This window comes from Cololabis saira, chromosome 7 (assembly GCF_033807715.1).
Source record: "Cololabis saira isolate AMF1-May2022 chromosome 7, fColSai1.1, whole genome shotgun sequence".
In the NCBI taxonomy this organism is placed as follows: Eukaryota; Metazoa; Chordata; class Actinopteri; order Beloniformes; family Belonidae; genus Cololabis; species Cololabis saira.
The window spans coordinates 30,043,522-30,056,234 of NC_084593.1; the positions used below are offsets into that span (position 1 = coordinate 30,043,522).

A 12,713-nucleotide genomic window follows, 5' to 3' on the forward strand; every position below is an offset into this window, starting at 1 on the left:
ATCGTCTTTAGGGGCCTCAAAGTACTCTGCCTTGAGTTGATTTTTGATTGAGTGGATTTTTGATACTTTATAGTGTTTACAGACTAATTAACTGCAAAATATATTTTTCGGAAAACATAAAAATCAGTCCGAACTGCTCACGAGTTTTGTTGCAGCTCCAGAGATAAACGGGCTGATGTGTCAGGCGGCTGTTTGCATCAGAGGTGACTGTTCGAGTTTCCTCTAAACCGGAATTAACTGTGAAGTGCGACCTTGAGGTGTGAACGGAATACGAAAAGCTTGCTTCAAGTAAAAGTCACTCATACTTTGCACCTCGTTTGCAGTATCAAATAACTGGAGATGTAAGTGCGAAGCGTGGCCCAAAACCCGCTAAGTTCCCACGCGAGTAGTTTAACATACAGAAAAAAAAAAGTTTAACATTTTGTGTATTAAGGATTTAAATGAAACAGACAAATACTGAGGAAAATCACATGTCATAACTCTTGAATTATGAACTGTTAGTCACCTGAAATGCTTTATGTTGGTCATGTAACATTTTCCGTGCGCAATTACGCACAGGCCTTCTGTTTTGCATTTGCAGACGTATATCCTCAGTTAATTGCTCGTTTGTGCAGCTGATAGGCGGCAGGGGTAATTTATTCACGGGGAGGGGAACACATGCTCAGGATAGGCCCGCGATCAGCTGATGACGCGCTACAGGACAGGCAGGGGACAGCTGGGCCGGCAGTACCGGTCACTCTCATTTGGATGCAAATCTATATGAGTTGAGGAGTTGACTGACGTCAGGCAGGCCTTACTATACTCTTAGCCTCTTGTCAACAGAGGCACATCATGTGAGACTGGAGGCTGATTGGGAATACGTTTCTTTTTCTTCTGGGAACCTGTTTGGACTATAAATATCACAGGGATTGTTTTTTTTTTAACAGTCGCAGGGTCAAAATGTCGCCTTAAATAGGCCACATCAACCCTTTGCTGTTATAACGATATTTTTTTAACTGTTTTCCATGCAAAACATGTATGTGGGATACCTACTGGATAAAGAAAGCGGCATGTATCACCAAGGACCAGTGAGAAGATCTAGCATCAATTTGCCTCCACAGAACTTTGTTTCGACACAGCAGTACCCCGACTTTACTGGATACCATCATGTGCCAAACATGGATACGCACACACAGTCCGCGGGCAGTTGGGGAACTTCATATGTTGGCCCAAGGGAGGACTGGGGTACATATAGTCTGGGGCCCCCTAATGCTATCCCTGCACCCATGAACAACTCATCTCCTGGACAGGTTTCTTATTGTTCATCTGAGTACAGTCATATGCATCCTCCCGGACCTGCGGTGTTACAGCCGCCACCGGACAACGTTTCTGTCGCACAACTTTCTCCAGACAGAGAACGACGCAATTCCTACCAGTGGATGAGTAAAACTGCTCAGTCTTCTTCCACAGGTGAGATCAGCGGAAAAAAATGTGGCAATGTAGTGGGGAATTGGCTCAAGGAGGGGATCTGCCAATAGGGGTTTCATGTAAAAATAAAAGCTGCTATTGAATGAGTTTAAAAAGTAAACGCTTGTTCTCGTTGAAAAAAAATGCTTCGTGCATGCTTGTAACTATGATAATTGATAGTATAGCTGGAATCTGCAGCTCAGTCTGCTTTGCTCTAGCTTGTAGTGGAAATAGAAGAAAAAAAGTGTGAGGAAGCGGCACCATTCCCAGTTGTGATGTTAATGTCATTACAGAGATGTGAGGTCGACTTCCATGTTACATTGTTTGGTGTTTTGAGAGTTACCCGTCATATCCAGGCGGTGGCCTTTGCATTCAACACCTCTTCACTTTGATATGCGCCAACCTGCCTTCCTCTCCAGAGTTATATTGCCGGAAAGAGTGACGTTTCTCACAGCTACTACCTCCAACGTGGAGAGCTGTAAACTGCAGCTTTTTACAGCAGCACGCATCTAAAATTGGGCTTTCATTATGTTTATTTTATTAAAGATTATTTGCCTTTTCTCCCTTAAATGTTACAGACCTATAAACTATTTTACTTTATAGAACAGGGAGGTTTTTAAAGGAGTTTGAAAGTAGGGTTGCTTTCTTTGTCATTTTTATGTAACCTTTCATTTTTCCACATTTGTTTCTAAGTTATTTAATATATTTAAGGTATTTAAACATATACAACTGAACTAACAAGCTTGTTAAAACGAACGCAACCATTTTAAAACATACCACGTGCATTTAAAAAAAAAAAAGAAAAGCAGAGTAAACTGAACTGGGCCCACACAGACCTGTTCCTGATTCCTGTCTGTTTGAAATTCACTTTACTGCTGTTGTCATCGAACAGAGATCAAAAAGCTTAATTTGCGTATCTGTGGAGAAGTCAGAGAGATGTGGATTTTAAACGCCGCCAATAAAGATGCGGCACCCAGATAGGCCGGTCCTGGCATGCAGCCTGGTCAGAATCTTCCAGCTCAGCATTTCAGCTCTGACACAACATCTCCTGCTGATCATTATAGAAAGAAAACCAAAAGAGGAAATATGTGTCGTCACGTCTTAACACTGCGTTATGTTTATGTATCTCCTTCACAGGTAAAACGAGAACAAAGGAGAAATACAGGGTAGTGTACACAGACCATCAGAGGCTGGAGCTGGAGAAGGAGTTTCATTTCAACAGATACATCACCATCAGGAGGAAATCTGAACTGGCTGTCAACCTCGGCCTGTCGGAAAGACAGGTAAGATTACTGTCAAATACTTGATTCGACAAATTCATATTAGTTTTGAAAAAGGGAGCAAAGAGTTTACGGGAAGTATGGAGTGTATACGCAAGAGCATTAGCTGAAAGATCGAGTATAAGCTTTTAGTCCTACAAAGTTTTGTTGGTATTATGTCAGGAAAATTTGACTGTTTTAAATCATGCAACAACAACTAATGTTCATTTATTTTATGAGGGGAATTACTAGTTTTGTATAGCCTGTTATTTTGAATATATATTATTTGTAATGCTTGTATGCAGGGATTATAATGTTGGTTTGAAGCATAAGTGTTTTCTATTCACAACAAATTTGGTGTTTTGTCAAAAAGATAAAAAAGACTTGAATTGAATTAGCCTAGGTAAAAAATGTACGATTATATATTATATATAGGCTATATATATATATATATATATATATATATATATATATATATATATATATATATATATATATATATATATATCATACACAGAGATCTGCTCTATATCTACTTTATATTAGAGTTTATTTAAATTTCACGTTTATTTTATGTATACATAAAATGAAATATGGACAACCTGGGCTATAGCCCATGCTGCATGCCCTTTAAAACAAAATAAAAATAAAAAAGAAACATGTAGGCCTATTCACAATATTCCCATTAACTATTGACACACTCCTTTTTACTTATAGACCATAGAGTTATAAATTCTGTTTCATGATATTGAGGACCATTGACAACCACTAGGATTACTTGGCCTTAAGTTTTATAAGTTTAGAAAATGGATCATTAGAGGCTATTCATCACGACGGGGATTATAAGAAGCAGCCACACATCCATCTAATTGAATGCTTTTTGCCTTCTCAGGTGAAAATATGGTTTCAAAACCGCAGAGCCAAAGAGAGGAAGTTGATCAAGAAGAAGATGGGTCAGTCTGACGGCAGCAGCGGGTCTGTGCACAGTGACCCGGGTTCTGTGAGCCCTCTGCCGGTACCGGGCTCTCTCAGTCCCTCGGACATCCACGGATCACTGTACCCTCCTCAGGGAATGAACACGTTGCCCTCTATCAGGAACATACAGCAAGTGACTGTGACTCAGTAAACAGCTCAACTTTTGGACCATCTCTCATAACTGAGCACTCCAACACGCAAACAGGACACTTGAAACAGCACAAAGCTGCGGATAAACATTTGATTTATAGCAACGAAATGCTGGAGGCTCTTGGTAAATTGCTTTTTTATAGAATAGTTCTAATAATGTCAGGATTACAAGTTTTTAAAAAAAGTGTTTCAAACTTAAAAGCTTTAAATTGTTTGATTGTTTGTGAGTTTATAGGTATGATATAAATATCTTGTTTTTTATGTGATGCATATGTGGTTTTGAATTAACTAAGAAAACGGGGCATTCCTGTGGAGTTTTAAACTGGACAGCGCAATTTCTCCAACTGCGTTGACGTGACAAATCATAAACGTTTTTTTAGCACAATTCTGTGCTATAAGTGCACCTGGTTTGATACGGGTAGAAAAGATTTCTAATGACAACTTTACAATTGTAAATAAAGTGCTTTTTTTGAAGTACATTTGTCATTTTATAATTTCTGTATTGTGATTGTTTTCTTAGACGGTGTTTAAACTATTTGAAATGCATATAACCTACGGCTGCTTTAAAAGAAAGAAAGAAAAGGTCCAAGGATTTAAGAAATAATCATCTTAAGGCAACTCAAGGTTTTCCTCTTTTGCACATTTAATATATTCCTTAAACACTAATTTTAAATATGTAGCCCACTGCACCGAATCGCAGAATGTGAATGGATCATGGCCAAACCTATGTGGATATTGAGTGCATATTAAGGAGGGGATGTTACAATATGTGACTTGTAATATGGCAAAAACTCAATAATCTTACAAAGAAAAATATCTGATTTAAAAAAAAAAAAAAATACACTTCATGCTCCAAGTGTCTTTTTTTTCTCAGATTGGCTTTGTAAATGTAATTGTAATAAAGGCAAACCGGTATAAAAGTGTAGACATGACAGCATAGGATTTATGGAGGGTAATATAGGTTAATATATCCACATTTACTGGACTCATTTTTGGAAATGATGATATTTTGAATAGTATTTTATACAAGCAGTGGGCTTGTTTTAACCGTTTTAATAACGCAAGAGGACTTTTCGAGGTGGCTCGTGGCAGTTTAGCTGAGCTGGCTGTTAACAGTAATTATTTACGGCGGTCTGTGTTGTAACATGAGCTTAACAGCGTGGTTCATGATCTCCGTGTCACTGACAGACTCTTATTACACAGAGGGATTTTTTCATGTTTCATGCTCGACTGATGGCGACGCGGGAGCGCGCAGACGCGGCTCCGCCAGGGCTGCGCGCTCCCGTGCGTCTGCGCGCGCAGCCCCTGGTGACGTCATGAGCGTCCTGCTGCCCAACATGGCGGACTTTGATACCATTTACGAGCTGGAAGACGAAGAGGATGAGCGCGTAGCGAGCGAGGAGCACCTGCCCCGCTGCTGCCCGGAGCCCGTGGTCATGCGCGGGGCCGGGCACATCACCGTGTAAGCAGCTCCGCGGCCGGCGCCTCCGTTTGTCCGTTGTTCGGCGCTTTGTTGTCATTAAGCCTGAATTATGGTTCCGCGTTAAATCGACGCAGAGCCTACGCCGTAGGGTTACGTAGGCTCTGCGTTGGTGTAACGCGGAACCATAAATCAGCGGCTGCTGGCCTGTCTGCTAACTGCTAACGCAGCTGACAACCAAAATATTATTAAATGCTCGTTTCTCTACCAAAGACCGCCGTATAGGCGTGTACAACAATCACGTCAGTCATGTTTACATGTGTTGAAGCGGTAGTTGGAGGTGTTATCGAGTAGATGCATCCAATCACGCCAGTCTTGTGTTTGTAGCAGACTTTGACGACACCTTCATGTCAAACCTGCACTGGTTATTCCTCTATTCCTCTGTATTTAGACGTGTTATAGGGGAACTGTGCTCGCTCAGGGTTATTTTAATAGAGGACAAACCTTAAACCGTCGTTGCCGTGAGTTTCTCTCCTCATCCAGTAATAAAGTAATCTCTGTTGGTAACTTTCTTCAGATTGGCAGGTGGATGTGAGAGGACATACAGGACTGTCTCAGGAAATTAGAATATTGTGATTTTCTGTAATGCAATCACAAAAACAAAAATGTCATACATTCTGGATTCATTACAAATCAACTGAAATATTGCAAGCCTTTTATTATTTTAATATTGCTGATCATGGCTTACAGCTTAAGAAAACTCAAATATCCTATCTCAAAAAATTAGAATATTCTGGGAATCTTAATCTTAAGATGTCAGCAATATTAAAATAATAAAAGGCTTGCAATATTTCAGTTCAGGGGTTTTCAATTCCAGTGCTCAGGCCCCCCTGCCCTGCTTGTTACTAATTAGGACCATTAATTAGAATCAGGTGTGTTGATGCAAGGCAACATCTAAAACATGCAGGGCAGGGAGGCCCGAGGACCGGAATCGAAAACCCCTGTTTCAGTTGATTTGTAATGAATCCAGAATGTATGACATTTTTGTTGTTTTAATTGCATTACAGAAAATAAAGAACTTTATCACAATATTCCAATTTTCTGAGACAGTCCTGTAAATTAAAGAACACTAACATGTTTTTTTTACATTCACGTACGTACATTCTTTTAAAAATTATACATGTCCAGTGCAGTATATATACAAATAATTTGAAATACGTAGCAGATCCAGAACAAATACACAGCAATGATTCTTAAAGTCTTCAGTGAATCCAACATTTCAGGCAGTTCCCAGGTACTCCAACACTGTAAAAAGGCACCTCTGAACACTAATTCCAAATCTCAGTTTTTCCAGAGAAATATAGTCCGCTATCAACGACTTCCAGAACACTAACATGTTTATCAACGATTTACGCGTGGCATTTTAAGAGACCATCTCTGCTGACATGGAAATTAACCTGTCAAAATAAGTAAATTAAAAAAACTCACACTCTGCTCTCTGGTTGCCAGTTTCACATTCAGGTTATTCAAATGTGGTCCTCAGAAAAAGAGATGAGGAGAATCCTGATTGTACAAATAAGTCATGATGATGTGCCACATATTGTCTATTAATTTAATAAGCGGTTATTAAAAATCGGTGAAAGACAGATTTATTTGTTGGCAGTTTAATGATTATTTCCCACTTCGAGATGTTTATCTTTTTTTAATAGCCTATATACCAAGAGCTGATTGTTGCAGAGGCTGCTTAGATATTTAAAGCAGACACATGCCTGATCATTTTGGTTGCTGTGTAATATTCTTTTAAAAAGAGTTCAAAGCAGAGATGACAAGTGTAATTTATAAGGTGCAATGTAGGCCTAATTATGATACTTGCTATTTTCTTATGTATTGAAAACCATTATTTTTAACCAATGTGCACCTCTTTTTCAAAAATACAATAACCCTCTTAATTTAAAAAAGCTGGAGCAAACAAAATGTCATCTGGATGTGTCATTATTGTGCTGATTTGTTTGTGTTATGATGCCACCCGGACTCTTTAATATTTCTCTCTTTAAATTTAATATAAGTTATCCTCTATCCCTAAAAGTATACCAGCTGGTATTTGATATCAAATTTAACTGGTTATTAATTTAACTTAAGGATAATTATATTTTTGGAGGACCTTATCAAATATAGTTAAGTTGTGCTGACATGCTAAATAGTATCTGTGAATTAAGGTGATAGTTTAAGTCTAAAATATTGTGTAGTTTCTTAATTATAGCATTATGTAATCTATCACACTAGTCATCACACAGTTTTTGTGTGAATGTCACATTTAAAGCAACAGAGAAAAAGAAGTCACAGATATTTAGTGTGCATTTCTTTTTGACCAGTGAATGAATTCATCCTTCCCTTCTCATAATATCAATTAATATCAAATAAAGCTTTCCTGGAAACAATATACAACTTTGTTTTTGGTTTATTTTGTAGTTGTTATGTCTATTTTTAAATCAGAGTTTAACCTTATTTAAGACACATTTTAGCGCTGTATTGAATGCTTGAATTTGTTTTTTTCTCTCCTAGGTTTGGACTGAGCAACAGATTTGACACAGAATTTCCCTCTGTTCTCACGGGAAAGGTACAGTTTCTTTTTAGTTTTCTTGTACCTCAGTCTTCCAAGCTGCTTTCTGTTCAAATCCAAGTGGGAAGAATCAAGCAATTAAAGCTGCAGTGATTCTTTTGTTCTGTTGGCCTTTAACTGTTCTAACTTCCCCAAACCGCCCCATTCAAAGATGCCGGAGTGGTTTTGATCTGATGGAGATGCATTATAAGTAACGTAGCACACTGCATAGAAAAGGGCCTGAATGTGTTGCCGTACAGCTCTGTAAATGAGTAAGCGGTCTATGGGGCTCAGTTGACGGGGATCCCAGTGTTTTGGAGGGTCCAGCTCCAGGTGATAAAATAATGAAATGAGGACTCTGCCGTAGACAAGAAAAGAAAGCTTCCTGGGTCGGACACAGAGACACAAAAAGGCTGCAGGGGTAAGAGCAGGCCGAGGGAAGTGTGGGGCAATAAAAAGTACCTTCAGTATTGTAACCCAGGGTGACATGTGATGGATGAGGTCACAATTATGATGATTGAAGGGTGCAGATCGGGCCCTGCTGGGCTTTATTCTGAGGTCTTTGGCTGTTTGCAAAGAGACCTTTGCATCCTGTCATAAAAGATTACGACCCCTGTTTTATGGCGTACAGACTCGGTGAGGAATGAGCATCCATTCAAGTTGTTTGGTCGGTGCAGCCACAGGCACTGAGCTTATCTCTCCTTTAAGTCCCTTCTTGCCTTGAACAGAGTAGAGCCAAGTTAGCAAGTCAGGGATATAGTGTTTAGAGATCCCATCTCTGGACAACATCTGCAAATATCTACCATTTGCTTTTCCCAAGGTCTTTGATGTTTCTGCATGTTTCTTTTCAACAATCGCGCACCCTTTAAATCAGCAGCATCAACTTGGAGTAGCCTCACTCGCTCTTAACTGCGTAAACGGTAAATGATCTTGCACTTATGTAGTGCCTTTTTAAGCGTATCCAAAAAACACTTTACATTGTGTTTCTCATTTACCCATTCACAGTGACAGTCCTGTTTCCCAGACTCTACCTAATGAATCTACAGAGAGCAGTGCTTTGATTTCTACACCCATATTCCAAAGAGCAAATTGATGAGTGTAATGTGGCTTTGACATGTGACGGCCCACTGATCCTCCCCAGTCCCTCTTGGAACTATTCATTTGACATGCTTTTTTTCTATTTTATTTTAGGTAGCACCAGAGGAATTCAAAACCAGCATCAGCAGGCTGAATGCTTGTTTGAAGAAGAACTTGCCTGTGAATGTGAAGTGGCTTCTTTGTGGCTGCCTGTGTTGTTGCTGTACAGTTGGATGCAGTCTATGGCCTGTAATCTGTCTCAACAAGAGAGTAAGTCTGAGATCTCCTGCCACACGGGTCAGACAGTTTAACTCTCTCTTACACCAGTGCTGATTACTCAGGGGCTGTAGGAGCAATTCAGATGCATTTGTCTAAGTGCAGAGGGTAATAACGCGTGTTGGGTTTGTGGCTCTGTGTAGAAATGATGCATCGTGGAGCTCCTCTCCTTCCCAGCTCAAGGGTGTGCCTTTTAAAGGTTACCACTCAGTATTACTGACAACAAAGTGGAAATTACTGGCTGGTAAATTGGGAGTTCAGTCCATAAATCCTAACACTTGCTGTTTACTGTTAACCTGTTAAGTGTTCAGTTGACTAATAAGCATTTTGCTCCTTGCATTAATAACAGTGTTTTTTGTTTTTTTTCTTCCAAAAGACAAGACGATCTATTCAGAAGCTTTTAGAGTGGGAAAATAACAGATTATACCACAAGGTAAGAAAGATGTCAAATTGCATACTAGCTCCTGTGTGAAAGTGCTTAATTGTTGGTGTCAGAGTGCAGTGTGAGTTAAACATCATCATAGTGATGGATAATGACCATTAATCTGTTCTGTAAACTCTAACCTGCCACATAAGCCCCTCTTAGCTGTTTGAGACAGATCTACCGCACAAAGTCTGAGAGAACCGTAAGGTCAGCAGTAAAAGGCCGTGTTAATTTTGTTTTGTCTCGCAGCAACAAATTACAGCTAGTAGCTGTGCAGAGATATAAAGGAAGCTCTTCAGGGTGTCTGGCCACAGTTTGACCTCAGAGAGCCCAGACAACCCTGCTTGGGGAGATTTCAGACAGATTTTCCTTTCTTTGTGTGTGTGTGTGTGCGCACACGTGTGTGTGTGTGTGTGTGTGTGTGTGTGTGTATCTTTGTCTCTGTTTGGGATTGAGAATGGTCATTCATTGTGTTGTCTTGTCTTGTCTTTTCTTCTTTCTTCAGCTTGGTTTGCACTGGAAACTCAGTAAAAGAAAATGTGAAAGCAGTAACATGATGGAATATGTGAGTACAGTGCTGCAGCAGAGATGTCCTGTCTCATTCAAAGATATTTAGTTATTTATCTCAATTGACAAAGAAGATACACACATTCTCATTTTAAGGAAGCTACATTTTAGCATTTTCTGTTTAAAAATATTGCAAAAAAAATCAAAACGGAATGTATTATCTGAACCTCAATATACCAAATGTATGTAATAAAGTTCCCAGTGTGTGTAAATTGAGTAGTAGGTAGTAAAACTGTTATAATCTATATAAGCAATGCATTTTCCAATTACGATTTAATAATTAATGAACATTTACTTTATTTACTTGAATTGATTTGCAGATAAAACAGCTGCCCATCGACTGAACACATTTAAATTGATAACATTTAAGAGTCTTTTGTTGCTTCTATGCTTATTAACAAATAGGATACAGCTTTGGTGGAGTTTTTGTTTAATAGCAAATTCTTAGGAAATGCCAGTTCAGAATAAAGCACTACGTTTTGTCAGTAGTTAAACTATTACACGGTATTGTGCTGCTCTCCTGAATAAGAATTTGTCTTTTCTCGTTTCAGGTGATTCTTATAGAATTCTTACCTAAATATCCTATATTCCGACCGGACTGAAGAGGCTGATATCAGACTGGACGCGTGGCCCTTGAATCTTATCCTTAGTGCCTTGTATATACAGTATGTTGGAACAAGGGTCTGCTTCAGTGTCTCCCGTGACAACCCCGTACATCTCCCGGTACCTTGTACATTAGAATTTGAAACACTGTCACTTTGCTTTAGAGCAGATTTTGCACATTTTACCCGACAGAGCTAGACAAGTCGCCCCGTTCGTTGCACTCAGATGTGTTTTTGTTACGCGTAGGAAAACGCAAAGTGAAACTCTCAAGAAGTGCATTTACCCCAAAGAACCATCAACGTGTATTCAATCTGTTTTTATCAGTAATCCCTTGCAAAGAATGTGATGCCTCCACTTTCTGTCACTCTCCTTGCCTTATATATGACTCAAAATAAAGAAGCAAATATTTATCTACATGGAACTGAAAGAGGAAGGTGGTAGGTGATCCAACATGTCTGTAGACACAGATGCTGCTGGTTTCCTGTCCTTGAATCCAGTTCTTTGCAGGTAGATGGGATGGTTGAAGTTGCCTGATGCACAGTGTACGTCATCACCCCGTTTTGTCTTTACATGAACCCTTTGTACATGGGAATTAGCTTGTACAAGAACTTGACCTGTAAATACCATGTTAGGATAAGCTGTACAGTGGTATATCATTGTTTACATAAAGTTACTTAGTTCATTAGGTTGTTCTTTTTTTTTGCCAATATATTGCTGTACCATAGTTTTTATGAATGAAAGATGTCTATGTACCTTTCTTGTTTATATGGACCTGTTTACCTTGTAAGCCATATAGTGACAGTGTGTCTGATGCCAGAGTTAGGACTGATTATTGCACTTGGGCCCAGAGAAGAGTCAGAATGTCAGAACTTCCTGAATATTTTCATGGTGACAAAAGCGATGCATGTCACCATGTTGGTTTTTGCCAATGAAGAGCACTCAGTTACTCATCATCCGTTAAACATGCAACGGTTGGAACATTTTGTTTTGAACTCTGCACTTCAACAATTTTGTAAAAAAAAAAACAACAAACAAATCCCCCCAACCCCGCCAATTTTGCATTAATTTTGTAGTTTTGTACTTTCCCTCGTGCCGTGTTGGGTCGTTATTATGTGTTAGGGAGCACATCCATCTCCATGACATGGCTCCTTTTGTTTCAGTTGTCATAACCCGTCATCGTAATATTTTCCAAAATCATAATCAAGGGAGTTACTGTGTTGCATTGTATTAGTCTCTTGAGCCCTTAAAAGGTGAAAATAGGGGGAAAAAATACAGAAGTACAGGTTAAAATCAATTCTTCTGTGTGAAACAGGAGACTTCCAACCCTCCTACCAGTATTGTTCCTGATACAGTCCTTATAAATGTTAATGAAGATGACCTATTTCCTCTGGAGAGAAAATAAATGGTTGATTTTGATTATTCTTTGCTGTGCTGTTTTCTTTTTTTCCCATTAGAAGCCATTCATATACTTAATGTTTCTTAAAAACACATAATTACTGATCTCCACTAATGGTCAGCAACCACATTGGGCTGCTCGACAGCCAGAGCTGCGGCTGTTTGTCATGTTTAACAAGGTGCTGAGTCGTTAACTTTAACAAGACAGCCTGAAACTGCTCAACACATTTGTAAAACTGAGGAATACCTTTACCGTAACCAGTTTCTACCAACGCGTGTTACAGATTAGCAGATAAAAGGTAGATGGTATCTCACTACCAGCTCCCTCTCCCACCACGCTGAGGTGGTGGGCTTCACTTCAAGGTGGTTTGTTTCTTTTCTCTGCCTGGTGAAGACCTCAGTTACACTTTATTACTCCAACTGCCAACACCTTCATTTAATCTGAGGTTATATTACTTTGGAGTAATGGAGTATATAAAAAGCTAATATTTTCAGGAACAATAATCAGTCTAGTAGTTTTGT

The 12,713-nt window shown here is 39.2% G+C and overlaps 2 protein-coding genes across 2 annotated transcripts; both read left to right on the top strand.

Moving 5' to 3' along the window:
- Positions 1–1,013: 1,013 nt before the first annotated feature.
- Positions 1,014–3,831, top strand: cdx4 (caudal type homeobox 4). The gene is made up of 3 exons (XM_061726325.1): positions 1,014–1,449; positions 2,584–2,729; positions 3,598–3,831. The coding sequence occupies exons 1-3, from the start codon at positions 1,014–1,016 to the stop codon at positions 3,829–3,831; spliced, it is 816 nt and encodes a 271-aa protein (XP_061582309.1).
- Positions 3,832–5,146: 1,315 nt separating this feature from the next.
- On the top strand, positions 5,147–12,192 carry chic1 (cysteine-rich hydrophobic domain 1). The gene is made up of 6 exons (XM_061726326.1): positions 5,147–5,292; positions 7,813–7,867; positions 9,041–9,196; positions 9,579–9,635; positions 10,132–10,191; positions 10,745–12,192. The coding sequence occupies exons 1-6, from the start codon at positions 5,147–5,149 to the stop codon at positions 10,793–10,795; spliced, it is 525 nt and encodes a 174-aa protein (XP_061582310.1). The 3' UTR covers positions 10,796–12,192.
- Positions 12,193–12,713: the final 521 nt, after the last annotated feature.

Bases quoted from the DNA above. Each gene is read 5' to 3' on its own strand.
- cdx4 (XM_061726325.1), top strand. From the start codon at position 1,014: ATGTATGTGGGATACCTACTGGATAAAGAAAGCGGCATGTATCACCAA. The intron at 1,450-2,583 runs GTGAGATCAGCG...TCTCCTTCACAG, and splicing joins TGCTCAGTCTTCTTCCACAG to GTAAAACGAGAACAAAGGAG. The intron at 2,730-3,597 runs GTAAGATTACTG...TTGCCTTCTCAG, and splicing joins TCGGCCTGTCGGAAAGACAG to GTGAAAATATGGTTTCAAAA.
- chic1 (XM_061726326.1), top strand. From the start codon at position 5,147: ATGAGCGTCCTGCTGCCCAACATGGCGGACTTTGATACCATTTACGAG. The intron at 9,197-9,578 runs GTAAGTCTGAGA...TTCTTCCAAAAG, and splicing joins TAATCTGTCTCAACAAGAGA to ACAAGACGATCTATTCAGAA. The intron at 9,636-10,131 runs GTAAGAAAGATG...TTCTTTCTTCAG, and splicing joins ATAACAGATTATACCACAAG to CTTGGTTTGCACTGGAAACT.